Source organism: Physcomitrium patens, chromosome 20 (assembly GCF_059467195.1).
Source record: "Physcomitrium patens ecotype Gransden chromosome 20, ASM5946719v1, whole genome shotgun sequence".
In the NCBI taxonomy this organism is placed as follows: domain Eukaryota; kingdom Viridiplantae; phylum Streptophyta; class Bryopsida; order Funariales; family Funariaceae; genus Physcomitrium; species Physcomitrium patens.
Window position 1 is genome coordinate 5588572 of NC_143429.1, and position 16291 is coordinate 5604862.

Consider the following 16291-nt stretch of genomic DNA (forward strand, 5'->3'; position numbering starts at 1 on the left):
ACGGTATAATAAAACTAGCCATCTAGCTCTTGCCTGCAACAAGTCAGGATGTCTTAGAAAGGCCCTTCTGTGTTCCACGACTTTCAAAGGATTTGTTAATGACGAGATCCAGGTAGACATTCTACAGCTTTTGTGCAATTCAATGTATCACTGTTGGGTGGTTTGAATCGTGCACTGGTTACGTTCACAAGTATCCATGTAAGCTGATGAGATTGGTGACAGCAAACTTGGTAGGTTATATCAACGCCGTTTTAGAGATGGTGCTCCAAACTGTTTTGATGCTTATGTTCTAGCTTGTTTCATGACAGTCCAGTTTAGAAGCATGTTATTTGCGTTTTTGTAAGGTCCAAGTTGCTTTTGTTACAATTTGAGTGCAACATCTCTCTTACGCATGTTTCCACACACAACATGCCACTGTTTGAATTGTTGTACACTAATAGGTGTCTATTTGGCCCAGTCACTGGGGCTTGAATGAGTTTTCAGTCCAGGGTATCATGCAGTACTTCTGAAGGCTTGTGGTAAGTACTCCACCGATGATCTCTCCCCCTCTCTCTCTCTCCTTACCAATGAACACCCAGCTTTCTGGGACACAACACCATTCAAACCCAGAGGATGAGCAAATTGGGATATTAATCCACGGTGTTTCCTGGTTGTTTCATAACAGGGTTGATCCTGTCAGCCTGACAAATCATAAACACATTGTGCTGCTATTCTGATAAGCTTTCAAAGTTCATATCCTCGTGGTGTACATGCTGATGTGCAAGTATATGCCTGTATTAGCATATAAAAATAAAAATAATGGCTAAAAGAATAAAAATACAAAATAAAATCAATGATTTGTGCTGATTTGCTAACAGGGTTTTTGTGGTGGGCTGACTTGACCAGGATTCCAATTCTGAAATTTCATGAAGACCATATGCAGATCCTGAGCCTTGATTCCTAGGCATCACATACAGAGATTACTGTTTTGAGGATGTAGTTCTAAAGGCAAGTTATCTATCAGTCCCCTACTACAACCCCCCACTGCTGATTCTCTGGAGGGTCTGACTAAAATATCTTCTGATTCTTCTGTACAAATGCATGCTCAGATGATGTGAAACGTCCCATCATGTGTTGGTGAAAGGTTGAGAGCTCTACGACCACCCTGTACTTGCCCCAAATTTTACATCTTCCCCTCTTTGCTATCTAGCCTTAATTGCTGAGCACAGTGACAACTTCAACCCTCCATTTGCCATAAAACACCACAGAACTTGAAGAAAATATAAATTAAACACACTCTTCACAAATCCCTCCTCTTGCACTGAAAAACTCTGATGGCTTGCATAAAAAATTTAAAAAAAAAATGCCTCAAACTTTAAAACTGAATCATCATTCTCCCCAAACACCAAGATTAATATTAAACAATGTGCACCCACTTGGAAGACCTTGTCATAAATCTTGTCATACATGTCAAACCCCACAGAACAAAGAAAAAAAAAAGAAAAAAAGAAAAACTTGCTCCTTTTTTCTTCTTGATAGAACCACAAATCCCTCCTCCACATTCCCATCAAAACAAGCAAATTACAGCCAACTTATTACTATATATAAATTCATACAGAACTGCAGGAAAAAAGTCAAGGAAGTGGACTTGCTTCAAGACCTGATACTTTCAATAGCAACTTTCAAGACCCGCCACCCCAACTTCCCCACTCTACCCGGTCTTCCCCGAACAACAGCCGAGACAAGATTTTCGGCATCAGGAACTCCAGTCTCACCATGTCTTTCACCCCGAGTAAAAAGAGGGCGAGATGAAATTGGATGGCGGATATTTTGAACCTCAACGTAAACTGGAGTTGACTATGGTAAAAGCGAGGGAGAGGATGTTGTTGGATGAAAGAAGCAAGTGGATACCGAAGAGTGCATGCTGGTGGGGGTTTCACTGGGCGCCACTTGGCCGCTCCTTACGGACCCGTCGGGGCAATTTATCCCCGAGCGCGTTCACACGCGCTATCTCCGGCCTTCCCCGACTCAACCTCCGAGAAACGTCCACGAGAAACCGTGGGGGAGCTGCGGTGGGAACGCTTTCCGACGTGGTGATACCCTCTCGCTGATGCCCTCCCCACCACATGTTCCCAGGTCCCCCTCCTCCTTGTTCCCCACAAAAGGGAAAAGGGGTCAGTGGTGGGTCCCTGTAAGGACTTTCCTCTTGCCCTTGTGAGCCAGCCACCAGCTCAGCGGCTGAATCCATTGCACTTTCTTCCTGCCGTGGCATAAGTTGATACCCGGATTCGCACCGTCATCTTACCCAGGTATTGACAGCCTGGACTAGATCCAGTACTTTTCAATTTGAACCCTTAAAAAAAAAACTACCAATTAATTGTTTATTTCTATTAATGCATTTATATAATCAAGTTATAAGTGCCAGTGCATTTGTTGGCCCCTTGTCGTTAGCTTTTTTTAATTACAATCCTATGTAAAAAACATGCTCAATGCTAACTACTATATATATATTATATAGTAATTATAAATTAATAAATTATAATAAATTATATTCATATATAATTTCAAAAATTTTATTCTAAAGGTCTCTTCCAAACCCATGAAAAAAAAAGTTACATCATTATGTATTACAAAACATAAATCAATAGCTGAATATTTGTAAAGTTCATGTATTTGTAAAGCTCAAAATATTTGTAAAGTTTATATCACATGAATGAATGTATATATATATATATATATATATACATATGATTGAATTTAATAAGCATCAATAGTATGATTAAGATTGGAATAAGAGTTTTTTTTTTTTTTTTTTTTTTTAAATGTTATATGAGATAATATGCTTTATATTAAAAGAAAGTCGATGATTACAGAAAACTCATTTAAATAATGTTGTTATATTTTTTGGTCACTTCTTTTTTGCAGGGAAAAAATAAAGATACATGTATATATATATATATATATATATAGAGAGAGAGAGAGAGAGAGAGAGATAATTATTTTTATATCTAAATATATAACAGATATTTGTTGTAACATAGAAAGTACTCAACAGAATCCATACCTACAATCACAAATGTGTTCTCTAAATTCAAATTTCTATAATATTTTATGCAAAAAATACCATTAAAAAGATATTCAATTAATTTTATCCTACAATCAAATGCAAACATGATGAAAGTATTCATAAATTAATTAAAACACTAACAATCAAATGCAGATTTAGTACCTACTGTTAAGTTGTATTTTTTGTAAAACAATTTGTGTATCAAAAATCAAAATAAAACTCATTTTTTGTCAATAATTCAAATAATTTTTTCAAACTAAATTCACATAAAATTATATGCGTATAATAATAGAAGAAGTTAAGCATCTTAATATTGCCTAATTGCATTAGAAGCTTCTAGATGATTTTTTTTTTTTTTTTTTTTTTTTTTGCATATGATTTAACAAAAGAAACAAATGCATCTTATGTTTTTTGTATACATACTTGTAAAATTATTTCACAACAATTGAAATTGATCAAATTTTAACTTGATACAGCAGTCAAACATTTAAAATAAAAACTGATTATTACAAACTATCTATTAGTTTTTTAAAATATTAGTTATGTTATTGTTTTTTCATATTTGTTATGGTATGCATCTTAAAACTTGTTTTGGTAGTTTTTTATTACAAATTAAAAGAAACATATACACTCCAGATTGTGTTTAGAATGTTGGTTGACAATATTTTGTTGAAAAAATCACTCACAACAATGAAAACAACAAACCCATAGACTCAAAGTTTTGAAACTATTGCAAATTAAAGAAGTAGCCATATCAATTGCATATTTTTATCTACAACTATGCAAAGGATGTTACTTGAGAAGAGGAGAGAAACAGTAGGATGTTGTTATGGAGAAAGTTTTAAAGGCAAAAATCCCAATACAAAATTATTTTAATCTTGTGTAGAGTGTTATGATGGTCTAGTGTAGGACAAGACTCTTCAATTCATTTAATATTCTATCTTTGCAATCTTTTTGTTGCATTTGGTTTCACTTCCCACTCTACCATCATAACATCTACCATTGATGGCAAGGAAGAAATGATAGGTTTTAGTAACACAACTGTAACAATTGCAACTTGCAACTGGAGCAATATGCATGCAATATGCTTGTAAATAAACTTGAATTATACAAGTAACAATTAAATTTTATAACTTAATTTGAGAGAGTGTATGAATTATTTTTTTCTCTAGAATTTAGTTACTTGTTACAAGTTAAGTCTAATAATACATTGCACTCTAGTCATTAATGGGAATTTAAAAAAAAAAAAAAAAAAAAAAAAAAAAAAAACTCACATGTATACAATTTACAGCTTGGTGGTGGAAACAACAACATACTTCATATTTATGCAAAACATCATGCACTATCAACAATGCTGAATGCCTGATAAAACATAAAAAAAAAAAAAAATGGATAAGTATTTATATCAATTCACTCAGTTTTTAGAATTTACTCAATTTTTTTTATTTTATTTCTGAAACTTATTGTTGTTACATTATATTGTAAAGTATTATTCTCCAGAATTGAACAATGGTTACAATTTTTAAACCAATATTTCTTTTTATTGTATCATAGTAGTAGTAATAATAATAATAAGTAGACAAATAATGATTTTAGATTAGTTATTTTTTAAATTTTCGTATTTGCATATCACAATGTGGGGTAATTTTTTTGAACTATACTCTTATATTGTATGTGTTCGAATATTATGTGGTTTTCAACTATTATTTTTATTTTTAAAATGGATGGCTTTAGCTTACCTTTTGAAAACATTGAATAAAAAAATAAAAATAAAAAGTGTTGTTTTTGCTATAGGCTAAAGTATCTTAAAATCTCTAACAACATCAAGAACAAAACACATGATACATAAAAGTATTACAGAACTGTAAATTTAAAAATTAATCATACTGAACAACTGAATCTGTGAAATATATATTAACATTATAAATAAGTGTATTTAGGACAATTAGTATGCTCCCACGTAGCATTAAAAAGTAAAAAAAGATGTTTGTGCAAGTGAATTTATGTTTATGATTTCATGCTGTTACCTAGACATTAGATTTGCAAATTCTCTCTTTCTATGTATGTATGTACATACATGTCTTACATTAATTTTTAACTTGTTTTTCATGACTTGATTTAGTTGCATAAATTATATTTTTTAAATTTTGTTTTTTTTTTGTAAGAACATCTTAAAAACATGTCACAAACATCTTACAAATATCTTACAAAAGCATTTTTGATCTTTTGAAATCTACACTACATTTATTATATATATGTATACATGCATGCATGCCAAGCTTACACATGTAAGTCTCCACTTGAATTGAAGTAAATCCTACATGCAAGGTGCCCACTTCAATGCAAAGCTTGCATGTAGAATTTATTTCAATGCAGGTGGAGGATATAATATTTATACATCTTACATCAAAGTTCATTGCTTTAATCATTTCAAAACTCATAAATTTCATTCCAAAATTTGTGAAACTCAGATTAATATCTTGCAGAAATTCATGAAACATACATAAACACACACACACAGTGTTTTTTTCTTTGTTTGTTTTCTTTCTCTTCAACTTCTTGTCTCATCATTTATTTTAAAATATCCATTTCTCTTTCCTTTCACCACTTGAAACTTAAGTCAAGGGGGTGGGGGCAAACCCACAGGTGTCTGGTCTGTGAGCAACACATCTGCAAGTGACTGACTTCATGTGTGAAAATCCTCACAAAAAGGAAAGGAAATCAAATATCTCTGTAGTAGAGATTGCAGAATAGTAGGGAAAGGAAGGAAAGAAGGAAGCAAGCAAGGATGGATATGACCATTGCCCTTGAGGTGGAGGTGGAGGAGGCTGAGGATAATATCTTTAAGGCTTTGCCCTGGTCTCCCAATGTCTGCTGCTGCATGGGGTGAAGTGGGGGTCTTAGAGTTAGCTGCTTTCCATATGGAGCAACCTGGATGGCACCATCCCCCCCCCCCCCCCCCCCCCCCCCATCAATCCCCCCCTTGCCCTTGTTCCCACTCCCCCACTCCCCTCCCTCTGCACAACTCCTCCACTTGGCATCCACCTGCATGGGTTCCTCCTGTGGATGTCAGTGTGAACGGGGTTGACCAGCAGTCATCCCCTCTGGATGCAAAGCTGGAAGGGGACAGAGTGACCTGCCTCCACCAAAGTGGCTTAACAAAAGGAGGGGGGGCTGTGTGGAGATGGTGTACTGGCATGCTGACTGGACCATGCCACCTGGTGGGTGGGTGATATCTTGTTTATCTACTCCTTTGCCCCTGTGACCCCCCGCCATTCATGTGTTTGTTTCCCATTCCTGGGCTTTGCATTGCTTGCAGCCAATGGCCAGCACTAGAGCATTGTGTGCATTAACACCACACAAGAATCTCCTAATCACATGAAAAAAACTTGAGGAGATTTGACACTGGATAACATGAAGATGAAGAAATAAGGAGGAGGGGAAAAGAGGGGGGGGGGTATTTGGCTTTTGGATTTCTTCTGTGTGCAAAGGGTGCCAAATGGCAAGTTCTGAAGAGGCTCAATACTATAGACTCATTCTGCACCAGAAGGGTTGTGGATGAAGGTGCCAGCCTGGCACCACAGTGCCTCACAATACTCCACAATATTGGATATGGAGTGTTGGTGGTGGTAGTTCCATGGCAAGTCAACTCCATTGGGCTCTCTCATCCTCATCAATTAATTTGCTTGTTCACAAGCATGTGTATTTTAAGGCTGCTGCTCACCCACCCAAAAAGTAAAAGTTTGCATAAAAAGTATGAAGAAGCATTGAGGTGAAAATCCATTCAACAACTTTACCCATTCTTGTTGTCAATAGACATGCCAATTGTTTGTATTCAAATAGCTGATTCAAAATGGCTGATTATTAATTTCAAACTGTGTTGTTCTCATGAAAGCTCATTTGGTAGTAGTTTTTTTAAATGCTGAAAGGGAACAAAAATCATTGGTTTGGTGGGAACAAGTCATTTGGGAAGTTTCTATGGGAACAATCATTCCCCCCCCCCAGAAACAGTTTATCACATGAATTTCAATCAATACCAAGAAAATTTGGTTGAGACTAAATAAAATACACTAACATTAATCATTTGAAGGTTTATATGCTACAATAATGCGGTAAAAGGAAGCCCTTTTCCAATTATTACATCATCCAAAATTAAATCATTTACTGACAATCATATGCATGTTTACAGTTTTGGTTATATTTATATATAAAAAAACAAATGAAGGTCGAAATCAGGATCTCTGCTGTATTCCTGGGCAAGATATTATACATGCTTTCAAATAGATATATTCTCACTAAAACCCACCATTTTTCAGATGCTCCTAAAAATATCACATAATACACTAAAACTCAATGTGTGTGAGAGTGGTGAAGAGGTGAATATTACTGTGTGATAAAGATCCACACTCCATTCATTCTACAAACTTTGCCATCACACTAGAAAATTCCCACACCATCCTTTACAACCAATTGGAGGCCATATAAATATCTCCCACACGCTCCCCCTCTGGGACCCTACTGGGGATGGATAGGATTCATCTTCTTTATAGTTCATCAAGACTATGTGTGGTTATGGGGGTCTCAACTGAGTTGGAGGGATCCCTAACTCCAGGAAGAAAAAAGTGTCAGGCTGGAGCTGGGGGCCACCCTCAGAAACACACACAAAGGGGAAAAAGTTCACAAGGGTGGGGGTAGGCGCAGAGGAGAAGAAGCCAGCACCAGCTGGTTTAGATTCTACCACATGCTATCCATCCACAACTTGAAAAGATCTCTCTCCCAGATGACTGGCTGCCATTCAGTTTGCATGGCCCCGTTCCCACCACCACCATTTAAAAAAAGCAAAAAAATCGAAAATGGCATCTTGGGTTCTCATGGGGTGTGTCTTCTACTTCAAAGCCTACACATGCTTTTCCTCCTTTATTTTTTTAATATGAAAGATTTATACTGCAACAACATGAAACTTACGTTTCTGAACACTATTATCAACATCAACAGCAAAAATAATAATATTAAGCCACCTAAAGTCTCCAGAAGGCAGTTTTCTGTTGGCGATTCATTCACAAGGAAGCATGGTCTTGGTAAGTTTTTTTTTTGTTTTCCCATATCATTTTTGTCGAAGAAGAATCAAGAGATAGGAGAAAGGAGGCAAGTTTGGGCTCAATTATGGATGTAGATGGATTTCTGATATTGGGTGGATTTTTTAAAGGTTTGGTGGAATGAGGAGGAGCTGCATGCCCAATGGCTTAATTTGGCATTGAGGAGTCCTTTTGGGGTTCTTTTAAGATTGCGCCCACATGGGCGTGGATGGGGAACCCAGAGGGGAACTTGAATGAGGACCACAAGGAGAGCGCAGGAACGGGTGATGCCAGGCCAGGGATGCCATGGGAACGCGGACGACGCCATAGTGACGAACTTTTCCCCTCCCAAAAGATCTCGCGTTCAATCCACTGGTGATGCCAGTTACCGAACCGAGCTTTACCACCGGGGGATCTGGTCGGAATTGCTTTTCACTATACCCTCCTCACCCTTCGGGTGGAGTAAAACAGAAAGGTCCACCGGTGGTGGCAAGTGACCACGGGTAAACTGGACAATATCTGGGGTAAAAGAACTCGCATGGCAAGGGAAGTTGACCATTATTTGTGGTAACTTTGGCTGCCATACGCTTTCTGTCTGGCCGTCGTCATCGTCGTCGTCGTCTCTCTCGCTCTCTCATACTGTAGTCGTGTTGGTTTGAGGCTGGCGATAGTTCGACGGGGTTGTATTTCATTCGATTGCACTCGTTGATCGGGGTTGATTGGCTGTCCGCGGGTGTTGCAATTGCATTCCTTGTCTAGTGAGGTGTCCGGAGTAGTGTATTTCCCAGGGACTTGGTGAGGTTTTTGAATGAGGTTTTGGTGTCTAGAGATGCAGGAGTAGAAGTGCTTAGCGATATTAGGAGGAGCAGTTTGGTATGTCTGATTGAAATCGTGAGTTGTAGCGTTGGTGTTCGCACTGCGTGCGTGGTTTTGCCTGATGGCGTGGGGGGAGAATGACGATAGTGTTTCTGACCGGTGCAACCTAGCCTTCAGCTACTTTCGATGAGAGGTTGGAGTTTCGGGGTGTGTTCTGGAATCGAGAGGTAGTGAGTGGTATGTGTTCGTAGTGCTGTGTGGACTTCGCCTCGTTTGATGTCTCTTTTTTGGCTTGGTATCTGTGTGGGGGAATTCTTATGCTGGTGAGGCATTGGTGAAGATTTGTAACAGTTAGTTTGCGAAGTTGTGAACGAGTTAGGGTCCTGACTTAAGAGGATTCTTAGCCTCCTCGACGAATGTTTCCGAGGCTCCTGTTTGAGAGCGTGATGCGAGCCTCATTTTGTCTTCAAACACTATAAGCATCTTCAAACTTTTGATTGATTTTGGCCTTCCTTCTTGAGTGATCTCGAAGTGCCTCCGTTGCGCCAACTTCTCCTATTTGGAATTCCATTCTGGGGGTATAATCGGTTTAGTCCTTCCTTTTATTAGCCTCCACACCTTCAGCCATTGACGGAGTATTATTAATTTTATCACGAGCTTACCTATTCATATTTTGCAAGAGGTGAAGCTGATGTTATTATGACGTTTTATTGAGAGGTGCAACGTATCCTCGTTTTCCCGTACTCAGCCGGAAGCGTAAGGTATGCTGTAGGAATCGAGCATGTGTAACTATTTATCGGAAGATTGCTCGTCTATTTGCTTTTTGAGCGATATAATATTTTCCTTTGGAGACGGAGATGATAGACACCCTAGAAGTTGAGACGTAAAGGTTACAGCATCTACTGATTAAAATCCTATCGAGTTGTAGTCTTCAGTTGCTGTACATCAGAAATACGTCGGAGAGCATGTTTCGTCCGGGATTGAATGGACGCTGCAGAGCCCGTTTAGGAACAGGGATAGTGGCACACAATAATAGCGCGGAACTCAGGAATGTGCAGATCAGAGGGACATCCGAAGGTACACATCATTGGCAACATCATACGCCTCTTTCTCTCGAGCGCTGTGCAACTGACGTAACCATCAGAGCGAAAGGGGCCTCCATTGGGGTTGGAGTACCAGGCAACCCTCGAATGCAGCAATCTGGGGCAATGCTTGCATCTGTGGCTTCATTGTGCCCGGTCAATGTCAAACAATCTACGAGCAACCATGCATCAGACTCATTGGTTCGCAACTCTGAAGATATGGAGTTCTCTGGTAACTCTGGTGAATCTTCTGAAAGCTCAACCATGTCTGATGGAGACTCTGTAAATATTAATGATAGACAGCATTTGCTGAGAAGTACGTCAGGGGCCTCACAGGCCACGAAGATTGAAATGGGATCCAAAGGAAAGGGATCAGATGCACTTGCTTTGAGTGGATCGATGTTGGAGGAGAATGAAGGCGAGAATGAGGTCGACGAAGATCTGAAGACCATGCCCGAAAGTCCTACGAGAGTTTCAGACTCAGATATCCACTCGGTAAGGGTTTCCAAGGAGGACCAATTTTGATTTTTTGCGGACACTCGTCAATATCTACCCTCGAGCGTCATTGCACTGTGGATAGCTTCTGATGTTCCAAATCGCACACTCAGTGTTATTACATTTAACAGGCACTGTAGATAACGTAGAGTTCTGAGTGAACCAAATACATTAATGCTATTGAACATAGTACAACACTTGTGATATCTGAGTCCGACCAAGGTCTCCAAGAGGTATTTTGTCGTTATTGTGAAGAGACAGATCTTACATACATGCAGATTTTTGGATTAAATTATAATGCTCTTTGTTTAGACTCACAGTTGCATGAGCAATTTGTTGTGACCTAAGTCACTGGCGTCACTTGATGATTCTGAGCTTGTTCTGATGAACGTCAATACATATTTTTTGACCAGATCCAAAGAGAACCAGAGTCAGCAGCAACAACTTGGACAGATGACAAGCATAGCTCATTCTTGGATTCCATGGAGGCAACATTTGTCAGGAGTTTGTATAATCAGCAGGGACTCGGCCATTTGGGCATCCATGGGAATTCAGCTCAAATTGACGACTCTGAACAAGATTGTGTAGAATCTCGACCAGTAGATGCTTATGGCTGCTGCACATCTCATCCTACTGAGGTGAATAGCCAGACCTGATGGATATCATCTGTTAGTGGCACATCATTACTAGTATACATGGTTTTTATTTATAATGCTTATGATTTGTTCTGTCATGTTTCTGATCTTGATACATTTTCTTTCTTTGTCCAGCTATTCGAGTTAATGCAAGGCGGACAACAGCAGTCATATTATAGGCCACATGGAATTGAGCCACCTCCTGCTTCTGCTGTTTTTGCCAACCCTTGGGTTCGGCATTTCAAGCAGAGAATTATGAGATCTGAACAAGGACGTAATCCTGTTACAAAAAATTCAGTGGAAGTTGTTGTCGCCCCTATCAAGGAAGTGCCTTCGGTTGTTGATGCAAGCCAGATGAATTTGACTAATGTTGAAAGGTATCAGAACACGGTAGAATTCACTGCAATAGATAATGATGTCGAAGACAAAGAGCAGAGTGGAGCTAGTGATTTTGTTGACTGTAAAGATACCCACAGTGGCGCTGAGGTCCCAGAGATAGAGCAGGGTTTACGTTTATGGCAAAGCCGTTTACACAAAGGTGGACAGGCGACAACCAATCCCAGTAATCGGAAAGACATGCCGAGTTGGGTGCTGAAGAGGCCCTCAAACTTTGAGGTTGAAAATGGTGAGCGTATTTTTTAATTGACACACTACCTTATGAATATGTGATTTTTGATGTGATTCCTCTTGATGTATGTAATAGTTTCATTCTAATCTGCTTATTGTGCCTGCAGCTGACGTTTTCGTTACCAAGAGAATTAAGTCGACGCAACAGGAGTTGGCACAAAAGGATTTAGAGATGCTTGAACAATACGTGGCCATGCAGCGGGCAGAAAACTTTCAAGCTGCTGCTGATAATTCTGATGAAGCGTCTTTGGGATACTTACGGAAGGCTGTTGAACCTTCTGACTACCAGGCTGGCCCGTCCTTGGTGATTGCACACAAAGACACACGGAGAATCGTGGGAAAGAGTGCAATGGATCAGGTATACTTTTAAAATATTCTCGAAACGGTATGGTTTCTTAGGATTTTCGTGTGAAGATTTACCTTAGCAAGTGTACTACATATCCTTTATATATAGCTCGTGCTGTGCCTGTTATTATACAAATTAAGGTTATAAGGTGTAACTCAGTTGTATGGTTTGTTCTCCGCAGGTAGTTCCCTTGCTGGGGCGAATGGATAGCTATGAAAGCAAAAGCTCTTCGTCTTTCCCAGACCTGAACTCGCCATTTCATCTTTCCATTGGAACTGTGTCCACAGGCAGTGAGTCTGGTTTGCTGGGTTATGAGAAGAGAAACTTGCCATCAGTACCAGACTTAAATACGCCACTAGGCGTTTCTGTTGTGAATACATATACAACCAATCAACCGACCATAGATTTTACGAAGGATGGAGAGGCAGTTGCAGCAGCATGGTCTTCAAAGTCCCAAGCTGGAAGAGAAGAAGAAAGGCATGATCATGAGTTTGGAGGCGCTTCATGTCCTCCTTTTGGTCAGGGTCAGGGTGATGACAAAAGCTTACTGGATGGTTGCAATGTTGGGGGAATTGCGTGGACGGCTGGGAAGCATGGTTTTGGATATGAAGATGATGAGCTCTCTCTAGAGCTTCAAACACAAGATTTGGAAGCAGGCGAAGCACATGAATGCGAACCGCAATTGTCACCAATGTCATTGTCAAATTCCAAAACATGGACATGGGGCTTACGTGGATTGCGTCGCCGTTTGCATGACACTGCAGGACCTGCTCAACCATCTCGCTCCTTACGGGATGGTATTCATTTCAATGACCCAGTTCTACTCAGGTCATCTGGATAGCAAGTATAGCGAATTAGATCTTAGAGAATTTTTGAATGATATAGTTTGTCATTTGGTACACCTATTTTGTCTTTTGTAATGAACTTCATACAAAATTCCTTTCGGCGCCTGAATCAAGTTGTGTTGGAAAGGCTATTGAGTGATTTTAAATGAAACTGATTTGATTAATGCTTGGTTTCTTCTTAGCATTGTATATCGTAGTGTATTACACTGATGTACTCATAGTTTCACAGGAGTTTTTCTTAAGGTTACAGACCCGCTTGTATAATGACATGTTTTCTAGAATTTCTCAAGTTCTGCTTATACACAAAATATTACCTTAAGATAGTAATTGGGTGTATATTTCAGCTCTAGTTACCAGGTTGTGTTTCTTTTTGGTCTAGTCAATGTTCAGAAAATAGAATACTAAGACGATTTTGATGAATTTACGACAAACTCAAAAGCTGAAGCTTGGCAATTTTGACATAACAGATTCCTAGGCATTTATGTATTCATATGGGCATTTAACTCTGGATATGTGGAGAAACAAAGTTTTAGATTTTTCAATTAAGTACAGATATGGAGAGAGCCATACAGTACAGATACTTTAAGTTTTGATTAATCGATTTTCAATTAAGACAAAATTGGAAGTAAAACAAAGCCTTTTCTTTAAGTTATAAGTCTCAATGACACAATGCTGTACTGATTTAGTTGCTTGATTTCTTGGAGTGGAAAATGTATTTTATTCTATTTGCTGATGAATACTTTATTCTACAGTAATTTATACTTCAATTATAAACATAAAGAGTGCCTCAAAATAAAATATCAGAAATAAATCTAAATGGTTGTATATTAAAAATAGCTATATATTAAAGAGAGAAGTGTCTTTATATCCAAGGCAATTTTATTTTTTTATCTTTTTTAATGTTTCAACTTCCATATATATATATATATATATATTCATCTTCTTATTCAACTTAGTCACCATTAGAATCCCCATCACATAGGAGCAGCATTATGTATGAAGATTTTATTTACACAATAAAACAAAGTAGTAGCAAATTTAGAAGAGTGTCCATAAAATGATGGTTCCCAATCTAATAAGTCTACCAAGATTGATAAGAGTAAATAAACCTTGTAGATTACAATTTAATAAGAATTAAATGTGAAATCTCAAAAACATGCATCTTTAGAATTACTACCATGTTATATGTGTCAATGTAATGTAAAAAATCTTCATAAGAATACTAAAAATAAATATATAAATCAATAAAAACAAATAAATGAAATTTTGTATAATTTTTTTCAGATTTTTTTTGAAATTACAAAAAAAATTGATAAAATAATGGCAATTAATTGAAAAATACATAAAAGTGAATAAAGGTATAAATTTATGTCATATTACATAAATAATATAATATATTTTTAATGGCATTACAATATCTTAATTAAAAGATATAATTTATTTATAAGTTTTTATTTTTATTTTTATTTATTTTTGGTATAAATGAATGATTTCATTGTAGGAAAATTAATATAGAATGTTGGTTAAGATGGGATTAGAGGTCTTGGCTAGACTACAACTCAATATTGCAACTAGACTTACTATACAATCCTTCTTTACAAGGGATCTAATCTAACTTGTTATGGGATCTAGTAGGATGCCATTTTATGTTTCTTTCTAATTGCGTATACAAAATATTATTCTTCTCCAAACTTAAATTAAAATTCTAATGTTGGAAAGTGGAGTATTTTCCAGTATTGTGAGTAGAACTTGGTTCTAGGCTATTTGCATATAGTCAATTAATCCTTGCGACATGGAGGCCTTCTTTTTTTTCTTCAAGCCAATGAATGGCTTAGAAGTTGTTGTTTTGTTCAAGCCACAATTCTTATATGGTGATTCTATGAAGGAGTGTCCAAATAAGTTTGCATTGAGTGAGCTTACAAGCAAAGATGCATTGGTTCTAGCTAAAATTAACTTAGACTAGCAGATATGTTGGAGAATTTTGTAAAGCTTGTATAAGATTAATACACCATTTCCAAATGAGTTTTGCATAGGAATTGGTCCAAAACCTATGAAGGTATATTTCCTTCAAGCCCAAGTAGAAGAGACAAGACTTATCAATTGTCGACAAGTATTTTTTTTTTTTTTTTTTTTTTTTTTTTTTTTTATATTTTCTATTTGTTATCTGCAACTATTTTGTGCCATATATTCCACACAAATAAGGTCTTTTTTTTGGCTCTCTTTGGATGCCATAGGTTATGCCATTTAATTGGAATATGACCACTGAACTCAATTTGCCATTTGATTTGGTGTAGTAAAATTAGATCTTTTAGATTTGTGATCCAACCTTAGGCATCTTTGAAGTTGAATTGGAAGAGAGGTGTATTCTCATACTATTTGTACTGTTTTGGATCAAATGAAAGAAGAACTTATGCATCTTCACTACTAGAATAGATGGTTGATTAGATCCAAAATTATATAGAGCTACCTATTTCTTTGATTCAATAATGTTTGAATATTTGCACAATAAGGTACCAAATTGGTCTTCAATGCATTAGATGAGATTGTTCTATCTTTTTTCTTCATTGTCTTGGAATAAAAAATTGATTTTGGCTTTGTTTCAAATGAAGTTCCTTTGTACCAATAGTATCCATATGTTTTTTAGTCTATAGAAGCTGAAACTACTCAGTGTTATAGCTCTTTGTCTTGGAAAGAATAAGCTAGTAGTAGAACCTAATTTGGAGCTAAATCACAAGTTGATGTTTTTAGTCTCATGTCTTGACTTGGATCTCCTCTATTGGAATGCATTCACCACTTTGTGCCAAGTCCTACCAATTCGTGTCTAAATTTTCAATCCTAGAAGTCACTAGTGCCCTTAAACCATGTATGAATTTTGATCAAGACTCCACTTTTTGAGCTTAACAAGTCAATAATGGTTTAGATTTTGTAGCAAAAAAATGTGCAAATTTGTATACCTTGGTTTGAAAGCCTTGATGATCCACTTATTCAAAATGTAATTCATTGTATTGTCAAGGTCAGTGATATTTAACCCTCCTACCTTCATTTTCAATATACATGTTTGCCATACTACTTAAGCTCTTATGTGGTGCTTTCTTCCTGGCCAAAGGTAGTTTTGGAGCTTCATCTTTATTTGTTTAATTGCCTTATGAGAGCCATTCTATATCTTAATAAAGAACCATAATGTAGAAAACATGATTTTATTGATAATGAGGTAGCATCCTACTAAAAAAAGATAAAAAGAGTATTAATATATTAGTATATTTTTGATCCTTTCAATAAAGAAGCCATTGAGATCATTAGTTTGGATGGAACAGATGAATGGTA

At 37.2% G+C, this 16291-nt stretch overlaps 1 protein-coding gene across 2 annotated transcripts; it reads left to right on the forward strand.

Annotated features, from left to right (window-relative positions):
• Positions 1-8706: 8706 nt before the first annotated feature.
• On the forward strand, positions 8707-13076 carry LOC112273309 (uncharacterized). Of its 2 annotated transcripts, XM_024501929.3 has the most exons (6): positions 8739-9698; positions 9996-10514; positions 10928-11152; positions 11285-11774; positions 11884-12134; positions 12304-13076. In XM_024501929.3, exons 2-6 carry the CDS (start codon positions 10128-10130, stop codon positions 12961-12963), a joined length of 2013 nt encoding a protein of 670 aa, XP_024357697.1. In that variant the 5' UTR covers positions 8739-9698; positions 9996-10127; the 3' UTR covers positions 12964-13076. The 2 variants fall into 2 exon arrangements, with proteins under 2 accessions (XP_090101127.1, XP_024357697.1); XM_090245001.1 differs by having other exon boundaries at positions 8707-10514.
• Positions 13077-16291: the final 3215 nt, after the last annotated feature.